Source organism: Schistosoma mansoni, chromosome W (assembly GCF_000237925.1).
Source record: "Schistosoma mansoni strain Puerto Rico chromosome W, complete genome".
NCBI classification, from domain to species: Eukaryota; Metazoa; Platyhelminthes; class Trematoda; order Strigeidida; family Schistosomatidae; genus Schistosoma; species Schistosoma mansoni.
The window spans coordinates 43,574,842-43,595,214 of record NC_031502.1 but is presented as its reverse complement, the minus strand read 5'-3'; the positions used below and the strand labels follow the sequence as shown (position 1 = coordinate 43,595,214).

General features: G+C 32.7%; 1 protein-coding gene across 1 annotated transcript; it reads right to left on the bottom strand.

Annotated features, from left to right (window-relative positions):
- Positions 1 to 1,035: 1,035 nt before the first annotated feature.
- Smp_142680 (long-chain-fatty-acid--CoA ligase) lies at positions 1,036 to 20,017 on the bottom strand (the record flags this gene model as incomplete). Its single annotated transcript, XM_018789807.1, has 9 exons — positions 1,036 to 1,154; positions 4,312 to 4,363; positions 5,651 to 5,683; positions 8,419 to 8,588; positions 14,146 to 14,245; positions 16,062 to 16,163; positions 16,216 to 16,283; positions 18,469 to 18,565; positions 19,970 to 20,017. The coding sequence occupies 9 exons, from the start codon at positions 20,015 to 20,017 to the stop codon at positions 1,036 to 1,038; spliced, it is 789 nt and encodes a 262-aa protein (XP_018655213.1).
- Positions 20,018 to 20,373: the final 356 nt, after the last annotated feature.

Genomic DNA, 20,373 nt, shown 5'->3' with positions numbered 1-20,373 from the left:
CTTCTACTAACCATACAAAATACTTTGATTTTTCTCCTAGGAAAACCGTATATTTCAGTAGTTTTGTTGTAACGTATAAAAACGTAAGCAAATTACGTAAAACTCCTTACGTATCATCAATTTTTACAACTAAATAATGATATGGTTAGCAGAGATGGATAGTGGCTAGCAGTGGAATCCAGGACGCGCGTTTCGTCCTATTTGGGACTCGTCAGCTGGATGTACCTGCATCTCAGAGTTGATGTTCACTCTGGGACTGACCAGTTGCAGTCCTAACAAATCGATGGGAAGATTCAAACAAACAATACTAAGTTGAATTTAAATAATGATATGTAAGAAACTCACACAATAGTCATTTATGAAAACTTTTTAAAAATAATGGGTTAAAACCTTGTTTTACAGCTTACAAAATATAATTACATGAGATTCATAAATTAGTCATTAGATAAATAAAACAAATATTTCTGATCGTTTGAAAATTTCCTTTAGATACTTATTCTTTTGCTCCCATTTAAATCTCTAATTAAACTGTTTGAAACATTTTCGATTATCTTATTCTTTAATCTATGCAGTGAGGACGATTGAAGTTAAGAGAAAATCTATGTAAATTTATGCTTAGAAGTTAATTTGAATTTATTTCATCGGGTTTCTGCAAATTCAGTTAACAAATGTGAATGATAATCAGATGTCATTCTAACCTCAATTACTAAATATTTCGGTCCTCTGTCATGTGAATAAAAAGTTTCTAACCAGCTGTATTACATAATGCCAGTTGGCAAGTAGACGTTTTGTTTATTTTAATGTAAAATAACAATGACTAGAAGTAATTTCAGTTTTTCTTCCATCCAAACTCAAGAATTTACGAAGTGTACTAAATAAAACCAAAAGGGGGTCTATCTTTCAAACTAAAACTCTATCAATAAACAAACGTTTTTTATGAGTTAATAATGGTAAAAAAAAAGGATAGTTAACATCATATATAAATATATCTACTTCTATTTTATGAATATATGTCTCAAAATATACAATATTTGATTAGATTAGGAATATTATTATTATTAATTCTAGACTAACATTTTCCTCTGTCAAGCTAATAGTTAGTTTTACGGCATTTAAATAAGCTTTGTTTGTTATCATAACTCCTTTGGGTAAACCTAGAGAAAAAAAGGGTAAATAAAGAAGGAGAACAATGAATTTATCGTATACTCCTCTTTTCTTTATCTGTTAATTGTTTGAAGTTATAACATAAATTAAGATATAGATTTAATGGTTTAGTTACTTCAGTTTTTTAAAGTTTAGTCAGCATGAAGTACTGAAGAAATGTGTAAGATCAAATTTTCTCTATTTATATACTTCTGTGTAACAGTAGCTTCGATATTAAGGAAAATAGTTTATCCGCGCCATTGTTTACATACAGTATGGTGATACTTTATGGCAATGGTAATATTCCTTCGTACGACAGACTGTACAATCAAAAGAAATCATTAACATAATAACCACGTACTCACTTGGAAATAATTTCAACATGGAATTTCGGAACTTCAATCTTGATCCATTATCCGTGGAGTCAGACAAGTCTCGACTGATTCAGAAACCCATATCCGATACCGAATTATAACCATACAACATCACCAGTTACTTGAATATTAAAGTTCAAAATACTGAATTTCAACTCTACGATTCTATAATGTTATGTAAATTAGAAGATCCGAAAATCTTTGATCCTAGCTCACATGATGTCATAGGTGTACACTTTTGAGAAGTCATGAAATATAATGGAACTACAGTTTTGTATCTTGATTTTGAGTATTTCTTCAGCTAATATTACCCTGTGATGCAAACTACTTTAGATTGAGACACTTTAAAGACACTCAAAAAGTAAGGCCACAACATGGTATCTTCATAAGCTCTTCGTTGAATTTCGAACCGAATTAAGGATAATGTTTTAGTGTTATAATTATTGTGAAGAGTTACATGTTCATAATTTATTGAAAATCATTTTCTCAAAATGTAAACACCTAATTGCTTTAAAATGCAAGTCATCATAATGAAAATTCCTATTTCAACAGGACCATATGAAAAGATCAATCCATTAAATTCTCAAACGATAAAAAATAAAGTCAAATAAAAAACAAGTGAACTTTTAAAAGAGCTAAAATCAGTCATTGGGGCCTCGCTTTGGTTTGCTCTGTATCCCAAATCATGCAATACTTCACGGTTTTATGGTTTACCGAAAATTCACAAACCAGATATCCCTCTAAGATCGATAGTAGACTTTACCAACACAACGACATATGCTTTATCTAAATATCTAAGCAGCATATTAAAGCCATTACAACTTAACTTACATCATATAACTAAGGATACATATGACTTTAAATCAAAATTATGGGAATTAATTATCGAGAAGAATGAATTCATGGTAAGCTTTGATGTCGTTTCTTTATACACTAGTATTCCTATTGATAAATGCTTAGAATTCATTAGTGGTTTACTAGAAAACGACAATACTCTTTCTGACAGATGTCCTTTAGGCATCAGTTTAATCATGAGATCCTTAAAACTCTGCTTACATGCGACTGTATTCACAAACAAACTAATGGTGTAGCAATGGGATCCCCCGTGTCCCCGATTTTAAACAACCTTTTTATGGCACACATAGAATCAAATATTTTCGCCGACATTAAGCCACGAATTTGGCTTAAATATGTAGATGATACACTTGTGATAAAAAAAGTCTCATCTAAGATCGTTTTCAAAACGGATAAATAAATTTCATCTCATCAAATTCACGAATGAGAATGAAAATGAACATGGTGAGCTACCGTTCTTAGATTGCTTAGTGAAAAGAAATCTAAATGAAATTCTAAATATATCCATCTACCAGAAGCCTACACACTTGTGGCGGACCAAAACGTATGTTAACCACTCTAATCGCTATATTGACTCCTTTCAGTGCTAAGATCTCGCCAGCCTTAAATCTTTTTAGAAGAGCCAACAAGATCATCACATCAGAAGAGGGCAAACAAAAGAATGTAATTAGTATCTTACAATTTAATGATTTTCCTATGAAGATTATTAGAAGTATATTAAAACAAACGGTTCAGCGCGTAATAATAATAATTCAAATGAAATGCCATGGATTGGTACTGCAGTTTTGCCATACCGTCGAGGCACAACAGAACTCCAAAGAATCTTAAAACAACACAGAATTAAAGTATACTACAAGACAACGAACACACTTCGAAATACTTTAGTTCGATTAAAAGAAAATATCCCATTCATGTCTACACAGAACTGCGTCTACAAATTAGGTTGCGTCGATTGTGATGCCTTCTATATTGGAGAGTCATCTCGTGGAATCTTGACTTGCGCTAAAGAACATATTAGGTACACAAAGAAACCTCCTAATAATCCTGTAGAACTGGATAGACTTCAAATTAAATCAGCAATAACAGTTCACGCCATTTTCAACAATCATCAAATTGATTTCAGAAAAATCAAAGTACTACAAAAAGGTTTTTCCAATTATAAAGAAAGGAGAGTAGCTGAAGTATTCCATAGAATGTTTAATCCTACTGCTCTCAATAAAAAGGAAGGCCTCACAATACATCCTACTTGGACTATTTATCCTGGTCACCTAGTCTGATATTATTTACAATTCACACCATTACATTACAAATTTGACTATCCTTTGTCATTATAAAGGTCACACAATTTTCATCATTAACAGTGCACCCATACACACAAACTTACATACATGTCGCTTATGATTCACCTTGATCGAAATGACATGACATTGATCTATTCAGACCTGTTTTTTTGATTGATCGCACCTAATATTCATGTTGTTCCGTTGTACTATTTAAACTTCGATTAATGTTAATTTGGTTATTTATCCTCTGAAGAAGTGGCTTACACCGAGTCACGAAACGTCGGAAAATCTAATTTTTCTATTCGTTGGGATATTACAAATACATTAATTAATTTATTTCTTCACTAAGGATCATCCTCTCTAATCATATGTTAATTAGGAATAAAAGTGAATTAGATATTGACTGTCTAGATTCACTAATTAGTCTTCCGTTTATTAAATTTATTTGAAAATTATTTTCTACCACATCTCAATAAATGTCGTTCGATCAGGCTACATGGAGTCAATGAATAAAAACTGAATTATTATTTTATTTCACAATTAGTTGTTCTTTTAGTTTCCTCTAAATTTTTAAATTGTTTTTAAAACTTAAATTGACATTCGTTTGTCACAAACACATGTAAATTATCGATTTCCAGTGTTATAAATAAATCTACCTAATGATCCACTGGTATATAATATCATGAATAGATCGTTGTCATCCGGGACCTAAAAGTAAAGTTTAGAAGCAAAAGCTTAATAAATAACTTAATAATCGGTTTGCGGTAGCTTAAATTTACTTAAACCATATTTCATGAAAAAATAAGAATAAACATTTAACTGAACAATGACTTCTTTTATGATTGAAAATGGTAAATATTTCAATGATTATATTGAAATCATTTAATGACATTCACTGAGAATCAATGGATATGGATAATTTTCGATTCAAATTATCTTTCGATACAAATATAATGATTATGTGATATACTATTTGTCTAATACCATCATTTAATTATTGTAATATTCTGACTATCTTCCCTTTCAAATGTGAAGTACCATATATTTCATGGTCTGATTGATTGAACATTTCAAGACGGATTTGTGAATCCGCGCAACGGAAACACTGTTGCAAATCGAAAAACGACTATTAGGTTTCTACGTGTTTCATTTTTTCATAAATATCCATGTACAGTACTTACAAGAGAGTGAATTAAAATATTCAAGACTATGTACTAGTAATAAATTGTATTTTTACAAACCTTTGTTATAGTTTGAAAACGTCTACAGTTATAATAAATTATTAATAATCACCTGCCCTGGGAAAGATCAAGTTAATCATTTTGCCATTTCGAAAGAAAAAATGTCATGCGTTTTAACTGAATGGCTTCATCAAATTACGCTTGACGTTAATATTTATTACCGTAAACTACCTAATGGTTATGTACTACATGTAAGTGTTAGTTTCATCACTCTATAAAATCATAATACCCAAAAGAAGTACTTTGAAAGTTTATCCCTTACTGATCAATTTGATATATATAATTGAGCTTTTTATCCCAAACATATTACTTGTTCAGTTTTTAAGTGTTTATTGAGCTTAGAAAAATTTCGAATAGTGAAATTATCGAGATTGTAGGTGATTTCCACATATTTGGAAATAATTTCAGAATTACATGAGAGATTTCTCACAGAATGATGCATCTTATAAAGAAAAAACTGATTTAGTTTATTTAAAATAAACGTCTTAAACTTAGTTTTTTAATATTCTAATCTCTGTCTTTACGAAGTGAAGGCTGTAGCAAATCAAATATCGCTTCGCAATATAGGAGGGTTGGCATTCATTGATTGAGATTCATTCAGTGCTAAGAATCAATAAGGTTTCTAAACCAATTCAAAAAACTTAACAGAGCAACCTATTTCAATTGCTTAGCTAACACGACTATTTTAAAATATGTCAATACTGAAAAGCGCAGTTTACATAAATGTAATCAACTGACGGTTATGCTGACTTACCTTTACAGGTAAACGATTAGAATATCCTTTTTCCTGAAATGCAAGTAAATATTAGGTTTCTTCATTACGATATCACGGATAAATTGTGAAGTAAATATCTGAAAACACAAACTGCATGGTTAAATAGCAAGTCGCGTAGTAAGAACTGTATAGGCGCCTTTCATCATTTTTGTTCAATGGCTTAATAGCAAATACTGCACTTCTTAAATATTGCTTTCACAGGAGAGTGAATAATATCGTAGTCATCTGGGAGTTCACTGGAATTTTATGATTTACCGCTTATATGAGAGATTATCTTTCACTTAATTCAAGTTGCGAATACCATTGAAAACATAGATAGTTATAGCCTAATGAACCAAACAACTTTGTTTACTTTTTGTAAATCGAACCTGTGATATTCTGCCAGACAGATCCTTGTCATTATCGCAGTAAGAACGTCATATTATCAAATTAATATAAGTCACAAGACCTGACAAAAAATTATTCCATCAAGTGAACTACAGAAATACATGCTAACATTTCGCTTTTTTACCTTTTTATTCGGGGTGTATTCGACCTAGTATAGCTCAGTAAGCTTGATTATTCTGAGTGAATACCTTCCTGCGTGAAAATAAAGGTCTTCAATTCATTCTAAAAGTAAGTTTTTTCATTATAATACAAAATGAAACTAATAGAGTAGTATATATGCACTTGATAAAAGAAGTTAACTTATTTATGACTACGAATAGTAAAATAAACACTTAATAGATGACAAAACACTACTATTTATTTTTGTTCGTCATACTAACGTTTACAATTCTTTAGTTTTACAAATTTTACAGAATTAACATTTGCTTGAATTAATTAAAACCATATATAACAATACTTTAGTAGTTCGTGTTTATAATTAAGTGGTTCACTTTGTCAATGTCACGTATCTGAATGCAATATTATGTCAATTTGTATGGATTATCTGTCAAGGTGGTTGGAATTAGATAAACCAGTAAAAAGATAGACTACTTCTTACGGAACTAGAATTTGTGATCTGTGTTTTCACTTTTGCTTTTATTCAAAAGTTTTTTGGCAACTTATCACGTATCTTGTGTTACTGTTGCTATTATAATTGGAGTCGATCAAATTGAACTCGCATCAGTGCTTAGCATATCAAAACTGAGTAGATTACACAATTCAAGGAGAGAAGAACAAAAGCTCAAGGTTTATACTTGAAAGTTAATCTGATCTAAATGAAAGATTCTTGCTAATTTTGCATAATTAAAGAAACTCATTGTATCATTTTTCTTTAACCTCTAGATCCCAAAGCAGCTTTCTTTAGATATTCTGAACCTTAGATCACTTTATTATACAATCGCTTTCTTTTCTCCCATAGACTCATGTATTTATCCAACAACTACTAATATGAGCTTAAGTAAGTAACTTAATCAACAAAGAAATCTTCTTTGCTGCATTCTCCAAGTCTTGGGTCACAAAAAGATAATTATAATTAAATATATTCCGTGTAAACAATCAGGATTCTCAAAATAATACTTGATTCTTCAAAATTAACTGAAAGTTTATTGATTATGTTACATAAGCATTACGAATACAACACATGTATAAGTGAACACAGATATCAAATTTTTGTCAAACGTGTATAGTATATCACATGTAATCCGATTAACGGTATTAGCATGTCTTAATAAACGTATTTTCTCATCTTAATACTTCATATCTCCAGTTGGTAATCTAAGTGAGTTTGTATTAATTCATCAGTGTATGACCTGACACAAATTGAATAATGAAAATGACTTTTAATCAAAACAAATAAGATTTCTAGTTTTAGGTTCAAGAATGAACTTATGTATAGTGGACTAGAATAGAACTACACATTTATGCCTTCTACTAAAAATGACACTATGTACTCTATATTGGTGAATTCCGTTGGCTAAGCAGTGGAAATATGTATCACTAGACAGTTATTGTGTCATAAGTTAAAACTTTTCAACTTCGTGCAATTATGATTTCATACATTATCTAACTCAAGAAGCCTTAATCCTCACGTTGGGCACACTGCATTCAGATAACTATGTCGAAGTCAAATGATTCACATTTTCAAATCAACTAGTGATGTCTCGCAGCAAGTATCTAGTACAACCGACAATGCCAATCTTATTCTTTACATAGCATAAATACACTACTTATCAGTTATCACTTAAACTACACGGATTCACATCGAAATAAGTCATAAGTAAGCACACGACTAATTTTTAGTTCGTTGTTGAGACTGATATCCCCATTTAAATTTATTAACTGTTGCGAGATATTATAAATGTGGATATATGAATCATTTGATTTCTATTTAGGGATCTGAATGCAATACGCTCCACAAAAGAATTAAAATGCCCTGAGTTTGATAACGCATGAAGTAGTGGTCGCGTAATATTTGGAAGTTTTAAACTAATATATATTAAGTTTTACGTTCCCCACAGCTTTTATTGGTCATTTAGCTGAAGTATGTCCTTTAAAACAATGATTTCATCGACAATCCCCTAGTTGATTATATAAGCATATTTTCTGAAAAAGAGAATTCGTTTAAACCAAAGGATAGATTATCGCTACTTCGTATTGTACAAGTGAAAGTGCTCAAACGTAGTCCTTGAAAATTCGTGTAGAAATAAAAACAAATACCAGATATATTGGTTTTACATGGACATGATCATAACCCTTCCAGTTGTGTATGATTAATTTCTTTCAAATAAAAGAAATGCTTTTTGTCATTCCGTTTAACATACCAACATCTCTTCAAACGTAAACAATCGAACTTTATCTGACCATTCTTTTTCAAAAGATTGGAATGTGCTTTCTGGCTCCATAATAATAAATACTTCAAGTTTCTGTGGATTGATTTTGTACAAATGATAAGCTTGAGATACTGTGTCACAGACAATAATTTTTAGTTCAGCTAAATTAAAATTGGGAGAAAAAATAAAGCTTGAAATAAATATACTCATCCGCGGGATAATCAACTATACAGTTTCAGTAGTGATTATAAAACGATGAATAAAAGCTCAACTTGAAAATGGATTGAATTTGTATTGTGTACTGTAATTAAGTTGTGTGATTAGTAAAACAGAACTAGAGCTATTCGTCTGAAATTTAATAGTTTCATTGTATGTTAGCATTATATATATATATATATATATATATATATATATATATATATATATATATATATATATGAAGAAGGTATTGATGTTGTCTGCAACGAAAATGAGTGAAATGAAATCAAACAATTCAGCTCATAGAACGCAATACTACTGAAATATAGAAACGTGATCACAACTTTATCTGTTTTTCAGGCCTCCTGCAAGTGTCAGTTCTATAAATTCAGATATACTTGGTTTCAATAATGTCTTTCTCACATAACTAAAAAGGCTTTAAAAGAAATAAGTTACTACTCTTTCTGAAGAAGTCCGTTATATTACTCTAATTGTCAGGTTTTATACTTTTCACACGATATGCACATACAGAACTATGAATTATAACCTAGTTAGTACGAGTAGTTTTAGCAAGTATTTTCCAACATTCATCAATCATGTATGATATAACGATATTGAAACATTAGTTGACTGAACCGATATAACTTATTCTCATTATGTTCTTAAATTTGTTCTTATTTATTTGGTTGAAAAAGGGGATCTTAATTTCTTCTTTAAGGATTTCTGTTTTGTTTTCAATCTTTACCAGTGTTACCTCGCTGTCGTCTAACTTATTTTCTTTCCTCAACGAACTGAAATCTGTAGGCAAACAACATCAATGATATGATAAAATATTTAATATTTTATTATGGGTCACAGTGAGACCTAAAGCATGTTTTATTTTATTTGTCGTTTATCCCGTAAACTTATTAACATACCAGTTGTTTATGAATTCATTGAAATCAGAAGCCACTCAGATGAGATCGTTTTTAGAACCAATATCCTAGATATCACATAAAAATTATCTACGGAAAAGTTAATAGATATGTGAGTAAATTCTGTCTCTCAGTAGCATTAAAAAGGATTTCTAATTATGTAATAATAAAGTCCAACTCCACCTGTAACCACTGCGGGGGCTGCTGTCGGTCACAAGCCCGGATAAAGGAGGAGGGTTTGGCATGGGTTTAGCGACCCCATCCCGTAGAATACTGACTCGCTAAAAAACGCTAATCATGAAAAATAATTCAAATCATTTAAAGTCTGCCCTGGTAGTCAGAAGGTCTTCATTTAGAAGAGTTATGATGCATCATGATGAAAGCCGAGTTCTTTCGGAATTCACGAGGCTGATGCCCCTTCTAACAACCAGAGCTTCAATTTTTATAGGTATATGGAACGTCCGGACAATGTGAAAGATCGGGAAAGTCTTCCAAATTGCTGCAGAAATGAGGAACTACAACCTGAGGGTGCTTGGGATCAGTGAAACACATTGGACGCAAGTTGGACAACAACAACCAGCTTCAGGGGAGCTTCTGTTATACTCCGGCCATGAAGACGAAAATGACTCACATACACAAGGGGTTGCATTGGTGCTGTCCAAACAAGCACAAAAATGCACTTATAGGATGGGAATCTCATGGACCAAGGATCATCAAAGCCTCCTTCAAAACAAAGAAAGAGGGCATTACAATGAACGTCATCCGATGCTATGTGCCTACCAACGACTACAATGAAGATGTTATAGACCAATTCTATAATAGGCTGCAGTCGATCGTCGAGAAGTGCCCAACAAAGGACCTGACCATTCTGATGGGAGATTTAAATGTCAATGTTGGAATGGACAACACTGGATACGAAGAAGTCATGGGACGACATGGACTAGAAGAAAGAAACGAAAATGGTGAGAGATTAGCAAACCTATGTGCCTTCAATAAACTGGTCATGGGCGGCACTATATTCCCACACAAATGCATTCACAAAACCACATGGACTTCATCGGACCACACCACACAGAACCAAATTGACTATATCTGCATCAACAAAACGTTCAGGAGGATGATGAAAGATGTGAGAACCAGGAGAACAGCTGATATAGCATCAGATCATAACTTGCTGGTCGCCAAGATGAAATTAAAACTTAAGAAGCACTGGACAACGGGGCGGACAACACCAAAAAAATTTAATACGGTTTTTCTTTGGGATGCTGGCAAACTCAACAAATTCAACATAGCCCTCAACAATATGTTCAAGGCTTTTCATGATCTACTCAATGGAGAGGGAACTACTATGGAGAACAACTAGAAAGGGGTCAAGGAGGCAATGACTTCAACATGTTAGGAGGTTCTGGGCCATAAGAAGCATCATCACAAGGAATGGATCACTGTTGATACACTGGATAAGATTGAAGAAAGGATAAACAAAAAGGCAGCAATCAATACCAGCCGAACAAGAGCAGAAAAAGCCAAGGCACAAGCCGAATACACAGAAGTAAGTGAAGAGGAGCATCAGAACCGAAAAACGTAAATATGTGGAAGATTTAGCAATGACAGCGGAAATGGCTGCAAGAGAAGGAAACATGCGACAACTGTATGACACAAAAAAGAAACTCGCTGGAAAATACCGCAAACCAGAACGACCAGCGGAAAGCAAGGAAGGCAAAGTAATCACCAACATTGAAGAACAACGAAACAGGTAGGTAGAGCACTTTAAGGAAATCTTGAATCGACCAGCTCCACTGAACCCACCCAACATCGAAGCAGCACCCACAGACCTCCCAATCGATGTTGGCCCACCAACAATTGAAGAGATCAGCATGGCCATTAGACAAATCAAGAGCGGCAAAGCAGCGGGACCAGACAACATCTCGGCAGAGGCACTGAAAGCAAATGTAGCAGCAACTGCAAAGATACTCCACATCCTCTTCAGTAAGATTTGGGATGAAGAACAAGTACCATTAGACTGGAAAAAAGGACTTCTGATCAAGATACCAAAGACAGACGATCTCAGCAAGTGCGATAACTACAGGGACATCACTCTTCTCTCAATACCGGGAAACGTCTTCAACAGGATGTTGTTAAACAGAATGAAGGACTCTGTAGAAGCCCAACTTCGAGATCACCAGGCTGGATTCCGTAATGATAGATCGTGTACAGACCAAATCGCAACACTACGGATCATTGTGGAACAATCAATTGAATGGAATTCATGACTCTGCATCAGCTTCATTGACTACGAGAAAGCATTTGATAGAGTGAACAGAACAACACTATGGAGGCTCCTTCGACACTACGGCGTACCTGAGAAGATAGTCAATATCATACGGAATTCCTATGACGGATTAAACTGCAAAATCGTGCAGGGAGGACAATTGGTATACTCGTTTGAGGTAAAAGACCGGTGTCAGGCAAGGTTGCTTACTCTCACCCTTTCTCTTTCTCCTGGTCATCCACTGAATCATAAAAACATCAACATCTGAAAGGAAGCACGGGATACAGTGGACAGCTAGGATGCAGCTGAACGATTTAGACTTCGCAGATGATCTGGCTCTTCTATCACACAAGCAACAACAAATGTAGGAGAAGACGACCAGTGTAGTAGCAGCCTCAGCAGCAGTATGTCTCAATATAAACAAAGGGAAAAGCAAGACTCTCCGATACAAAACAGCATGCACCAATCGAATAGCACTTGCCGGCGAAGCTTTGAAGGATCTGAAAACGTTTACATATCTGGGCTGCATCATCGATGAAAACGGTAGATCTGATGCAGATGTGAAGACACGGATCGGCAAAGCAAGATCAGTATATTTACAACTGAAGAACATCTGGAACTCAAAACAATTGTCAACCAACACCAAATTCAGAATTTTCAATACAAATGTCAAGACAGTTCTACTGTATGGGGCGGAAACCTGGAGAACTACGAAAGCCATCATCCAGAAGATACAGGTGTTTGTTAACAGTTGTCTACGCAAGATACTTCGGACCCGTTTGCCAGGCACTATCAGCAACATTCTACTGTGGGAGACAACAAACCAGATTCCAGTGGAGGAAGAAATCAGGAAGAAGCACTGGAAGTGGATAGGACACACATTAAGAAAGTAATCCAACTGCATCACAAGGCAAGCCTTCACATGGAATCCTGAATGGCCAAAGGAAAAGAGGAAGACCAAAGAACACATTACGCCGAGAAATGGAGGAAGGAAGGTGGAGGACAGAGTGGGTTAGAAAATGATGGTCGGCGACCTACGCTCCATTGGGAGTAGCAGGCGTAAGTAAGTAATAATAAAGTCCGTTACTAGGTGAGTTGCTGGTTCAGATACTTTTTCCGTTCAAAGACTGTGGTTAAAATAATCCTGCCTTTATGCGTATTTTTATTACTCAATTATATAGAAGCTCTAATTAAAGCCATTGGTCAATACGAGGTTCAAAATCGCACAGTTCTCTCTAGCGTTCAGTCTTTCGGATAATGACATAGATAATAAGTTACTCATTTACTTTCAGAAACTATTAAATTGACAAGCCTCATTTTATAATTGTCACGGTCAGTGATAACTTAAATGGCTTGATATTTATTTGGTGACCTACAAATTCAATTAATGGATATTTGAAAATACTTGATAAAGAACCCTAGTGGACTGATGGTTGATCTAGTACTGACTGAGTACTTTACATGTAACTCCATGTTTTCATACTTAATCAAGTAGAATCGATAATGTTAAGAGAATAAATAATGATAAAATCTAATATTATATAATTGATATTATTATCTGCATACTTTTTTTTATGTTTTATTTTAAAGTCAATACCGTTGTCTCATTTTTTAAGCAGATTGTAAAGTTCGATTAAAAACAACTTGATCTGTACAGTAAATACACTACACGACATTAGACCTTAAATAAAATTTGTGAAAAAGTTTTTTAGGAAACTTATCAAATGTTAGTGGATGTTTATGGATATGAAACGTTGATTAAAAAAAGCGTTTTTGCAGGTGACAATGAAAATCAAGATAATCTAATGGTAACCTATGTTGATGGAAACATTAAACGTGTGATTTTCCATGTGCTTTATTATCCTTAATTACATTTTTGGATGATTACTAGTGATTTAAACTTTAGTAAGTGGTTTGTGAACAGGATTCCGGCACTAGGTGGATGTGTGAGACTATGAAAAGCAAAAAAACGAGCCTGACGTCTAACGACTTCCAGATATGTTCCGTAAAGTAAAAATGAGTATTAGGATATGCATGTGTTTACAAATGTAAAGAGGAGGTAGTTTGAGGACTTTAGGTTTAATCTCCTATAGATTTTATAAAATAACGTCCCCATGATCTTAGTTAAAGCCTTTGTTGGACAGACTTTGCATATTTATTTACAGCTGCCTAACAATAAAAACGTTTATTAAAAACGACAATCATGTGAAATTATAATTTACTGATTTCTGGCTTTAGATGTATTATTCATTTTTTCCTAAGACTTTCTGTTTCGGAAATTTGCTTTGACTCCATAGGATACGCGTATTTGCAAAGCTAATTTTTAAAATTACTCACTTTCATTAATAACATGAACTATAGCTTCATCACCAAAAGTACTGTATAACGGTACAATGACAAACGAGTATGCAGAACCAGCTAACTGTGTTATCACCCACTAAAAGAATAGGGAATAAAGAAACTGTATATGATGCGTTACTATTTACAACATTAAATCGCTAAATGAGGTAAATAAATGATTATTTCTGTCAAGTCCATACCTCACAAAGTTACTAAAAATTTTATTGGCGAATGCATCAAGCGGGTAGTAAACGCAGTTTGAAAAACAGCTGTCCCTTATAAATTGTAGACTTCTTAAAAATAAATGGATCCAATTTCTCGTTACACACAAACTTCTTGACAGAAATTTTCCTAGTATCAAAGTGAATAAATAACGTACACTGAAAATATTTTATTTCACAGAGCGATATTGCCTGACGAAAGTGACTTAATCTAAAGTATTAGTTTATGTTCCTGGCTTGTGTATTAAGTGAATGGAGTGCATAGATTTTTAGTTTTTGAAGAAAATAAGCATCTAGATTCAGCAGCTAAGTTTCATATGACTTAAAACACTTCCAATTAAGTATATATATATATATATATATATATATATATATATATATATATATATATGTATAATGTATAATGAAATTATGTACCATCACATAGTTCTAACGTAACAAACATCTTTCATAGTTCTGACCTATCTAAGCAAATGACGTCTCCAAGACATCCCTCAGGGTAGATAGGCATACAAAAAGGAATTTAATAAATTTGGTTTGGCGCGGTAAATCACTATACACAATTGTTTTTCTATTCAGGACTTGGAAACGCCAGAACACGGGATACCACTTTTGTTCTCTTTTGTTCTCTTCAAAGTATTAAGGTTAAAAATGCACAAAAGAAATTATTACCACACAGTCTTTGAATGTGTGATCATAATTTATCTAATAATCCGAATCATTTCTAGTACTAACAAAATTGCCAACAGTTAGTCAGTCATCACCAACGTAAGACTGTGCACAGAGAAATATTAAACGATGTTACCACATCTCATATCAACACAACAAAATTATTCTCCATTAATCGACGGATAGCTTTTATATCTGTACTAACTAATTTCTATATTTACTGATGTTAATAATTCGAAGAATTATAATTTGTTGTTCCTAACCTCCATGGTTCACAATCCTCTAATCCTTACATTAGGACTCACAGTCACAATTGTTATTGCATAACTCTAGTAAATATTCTTTTATTTCTTCCAATGTGTTAAGAACATTCGTCAACTTATTTTATTGCCCCTAAAATCTAAATGTTTAATGTAATAAAATTGATAAATGATACAGTGCAGTTTGTAAAAGTCGTTCACATTCCTTTTAAATGCCGAGATACTTTAGGCTGGCCAAAATATGGTATGGTAATATGACTACCTTTAAATTTTTATACAAAAGATGGTCTTTATAATAAGTAATATTATTTATTATTTCATTTGGTTTGCTGTGGTGACATATTTTGTATTATTCTACATTAGCGATATTATGGCTGAGCATATGATTTTTATTCAGTAGTTGTTTCTTGGCAAAATCCGGATTCCTAGATGTTTAAAATGGAAGACAATGAAAAATATAGCTTTCTACCTATTAAGTTTTAAAGTTAACGTTGTGGTTTTTCATCTATTCCTTATGTTTATGAAATGAACTGGCTTTCTGATTGGTCGTTAAACAGTGATAAAATTAAGTTAGTTTAATAGTGTCTTATCCCCTGTATACATCTATGCTTTCTAGTCCGGCTGTAGATTATAAACACTTTCAAACGTATTTATTCTGACTCTCATTTTGGTTATATTCCATTTCCTCTTACTTACTAGACAAATATTTTATCAAACGTAGCTTGTTTCAATTAGCTGTCCCGTAATCACATTGAAAACTTACCTTTGGAGAATTTTTTCCATAAATTCCAATAAAGTTATTCGTGGAGATTTCTCCCATCAGTGTCGTTACTGATGATCCAAACAGTTGAATTTTTTCATAAACCTGAATATTAAGTTAATGAAATTATATTATTCCTCTTCGTAAATATACTTACCTCGTCATAAGTAATCCATTTAATTGGAGAACTGAATGATTGACGCTTTCCAAGACAGAATTTATCTTCTGAATAACATAAATAAAATTCATAGTTAGTAATAAATGATTTCGAAAAATACCATTACCTTAGAATCATGTTCATTAATTCACCTTGGAATAAAACGGAAGTTTATTTTTAACGAAGATGGAACCTGTTCTTATCTTTATGACAAATAACATACACTTAGAAATAAAAACCTAAAAGAAGATTACATAGTACAGTGGGAATGAAGAGTCAGTTTAAAATATATTTTATCTAACACAAATCATAAATTCTTTTTTATGTTTTTGCTATTTAATTTACTTTTCTGTCAAACACTTCTTAAATATCCTAGCTTTGAAGTTTTTGAAGTGTTATTTTACTGAACTAGTAGCGCTAACAAACAAATGACATTCTATATATATAGATTACAGCTATCTACAAATTAACCTTTTATTTATCTTGATTTATGTTGGCTGATGATTGTCTGCAAAATTATGATAAGGCGAACAGTTTAAGGTGAAGCCTTGAGTAAAGTTCATATCTTAAAACATCTAATCTTAGAAACTTGTTTCCAAATCAAGCAATATAGTGTTTATAACCCAAATACTGATGCAAGTAAAGGAATTGATGTGTCATGCTTAGGATGTAGTTTATTCACTTAAATTTTTACTCGACCATTAGGTGGTTAAAGGATCTAAAGTAACACCACATACTACTAAAGCAGTTGTGAGAACTAGACCGGACAGGTATCTAATATTTCTGCAATGGTACGTACAAACATCACAGCCAAGTTATCATCTTGCTATGACGACGCTATAAAATTGACCACACCTCATTCTGCAAATAGCCTTGCAACTAATTGAAACATACGTTAGTATTACGCAAGAGATGACCCCTTGTGATTTCAGACTGCATGTAAGCTAACATCATTTATTTCTGTGGAAAAACGACAACTAAAATCTCTTCGTCTTAGCTGGAAGCAAATTAAATAGTAAAGAGTTCATGGACATTAAATTTAGAAACTTTTATAATGTGGTCTGTTTAGTTATTCTTCTTGAACTCTAAGATATAAGGACAACGATTATCTGCGTCATTATTATTATTTGTAAGGCACTATTCGTAGCTTTAATAATAATATTAATTAACTTCAACCTAATGAAGTTTATCTTGACTGTCTTTTACTTGAATTCTATTCCTGAATGATGCTTAGATCCGTTTATTTAATGTGTATTTATCGTGTGGCATCCTTCTCAGTATACTGTTGTACTTTATATTTTTCGTTATAAAAAACACGTGAAGCATAATTTTCATCTGTAATCATTTTCGAGTAAGTTACCCGATTTATTTAGAGGTCGCTAGATACTTAGTTATGAATTAATCAGTTGATGATCAAATTATTTATTAAGCTCAAGGAATACACTCATTATGTTAGTCAAATTCCAAAAAAGATATGAGCTACGTGCTCTACACCCATATTTAATATCACAGTTATCAAATTTGATAAGTAATCCATGAACAATCATCTCTGAAGAATTTTAAGCAACTTTTGTACTACGGAATTTTATCAGATGTTTATGTATTAATCTGATACAAATAAAGAATTTTAACCAATCCATAATTGAATTGTGAACAGCAAGTTTTATATAAGGTTCCTTATTTCAGTGAACTTATGATGCCTAGTATCAAAGAATATTTCAAGTTTTCAAGATAACGACAAACAGTCCCATTCGACTGCTTGAGTACATAATAACTGCTGTAAAATTTTCAGACACGAGATAGAGGAAGATGAAATACGGATGTACACTCGCTGCCGTTGATGTCTGATCACTTTTTCTTACCGCTTTTTCTTTTTCTTTATTATAATTGATCTAAGTTACCATTATTTCGACAAATCTCTAGCGTGATCAGTGATTATTTGAATACGTGGGACTGTGTTCAGTAAGATATATGATTTTTTGTTTCTATGCCGACTGAAACTTTAGGTTTGACTCAGCAAAAGGGTAGGCGTAAGTTGTTAAACTGTACACTTTGCACTTAAATGTTTTCCAATCCTAAGGAGCCTTTAGGACAAAAAATTCAACTTCCGGTATTGGTCAAAAATCCTATGTGTCCAAGTTACACACCTAATTTAAATCAGAAATTATTTGGTAAATTGTCAAGAATTTTTTATGACTACCCACTCAAGCGTTTATAAATCAGGGTGACTGCATAAACAAACTGTTTACTCACTTGACTTTCTTAGTCCTATTTTAAAGAGATCAAATGGCGACTTTGGTTCCTCAGCATCGGTAACAGAGAGTTTTCTAACAGACCCTCTTAATCCTGTCTAAAACGTAGTAGAAAAAACATTGTCAAATTTAATGGTATACCACTGTTTGGAATTTTAATATTGATCAACTTCCCACTCACACACTCAATTTATCATGCAACACATAAAAAGTCTATCACACTTAATTATCGTTATGATGAAAAACCTTATTATTGTGCTGATGATTTCAACTATGAAAATACTAAATTCCCAACAAAACCCTCTCTGATTTTCTGTATATCTATTTCAAAACTTATATGAAAAATCAAAGTGTGGTATAAATGGGGAATAAATCCTGTGCAATATTTTCATTCTAAGGAAAATTGGCCGACAAAAATATTCTAAGACATATCGACAAATCCATCCTTTAAAGATTAACATGGTAACAACTTAGTTTTAGATCATCATAACGGCTTCACATTTTCAATCAACCGGCTTCAATTTAAACACCATTACCAAAGTTTTGGATATCTTTTGTTACTAGCAAAGACCTGACAAACTATAGAACCAGTTTTCATGACTAATCGAAATTTCGACATCTCTAGGATGAAATTATAAACCATGACTTGTAACTAAACTTTTTAATGAAAACATTTTACGTTTCTGTGGCGTGGTTTATGTACAATAAATTTATAGTATGTTTAGTTATGATCAGCTTATTTCACAACTGACTCAGTTTCTTTATTTTTTGTGTAAAGTTAATTATCCTAAGTAGATTAACAAAATTCTGATAACATGAGCTATCCAGTTACTAATCTAGACTTTTCGGCATATTTCAGATGAACTTCCCATCTCTCAGTTGGAAGACAGTTCTATCAACCAAGGATGTTTGGAATAAATTGACAGGACAAATTAGCCTTTAAGAGAGTTGAAACTTTCCTTAAGTACATAACTATACAATATTTACGGCTCCTTCTTGTTTTAAAATGTCCCTGCATAAATAGAAATGACGTTCTAGTCTATCTTATAAAACATGTTAAGTTATATTTCATCTGAAACGAATGACGAGCAGTCACAGAGAAAACTACTATAGTATCTATAGTTTTTATTTAAAGTAAATGTTAACGCTAGTTGTTTTGAAATGGTATGATGTTTTCAGTCATAGCAAAGTAAAGAATATGTTTTTATACCGAAATTCTACATTATAAAAATATATAAACTACTCTGCCTCAAAAATGACCGGTTATATAAGAAAAACTAGAAATATTTTTGGAGTGACAAAGAAGTGGACGTTTTTGTACATGTATCCGTATATACATGTGGAATCATACCATTTTGGTGTGCCACAACGTCTCTTTGGTGAAACATATTTAAAATCGAGATGCTTCAAACTGAACCCTCACAAAAATAAAATTCCTTGCAAACTACATGGTACAGTTGAAATCGTATCTTGTATATTTTATTTGATATTCGCATTCTAACCTGAAAATTACGACACTTCTTATTTGTGTCGTAGAAGTGTAGTAACATTCAATAAGTGTTAACCCATTCAGAAAGTGTGTATGCGTTTGTTCTTTTATTACTTTTTGGCATTCGTTTAGTCTTCAAAAACTTTTTGTCCCACGATTACTAAATCTTGACTGGGTTCCTCCCAAAGACGAGGTAAATTTGAAAATACCAGCAAAAGGACAGTATCATAATGCAGTTGTTCATCCATATTAATAAAATAGAAGCATCTTAGTGTCCTTGGATTCTCATCATTCTCAAAAGTGATGTTTTGACAGGGAATAAGCGTAGTTTGGTTGAAGTGAAACCTCATGATTAACATGTTTTTTAGTGTGGAAAAATCAGCAGTTACCTTTTCGTCAATTATCACAGACTGATTG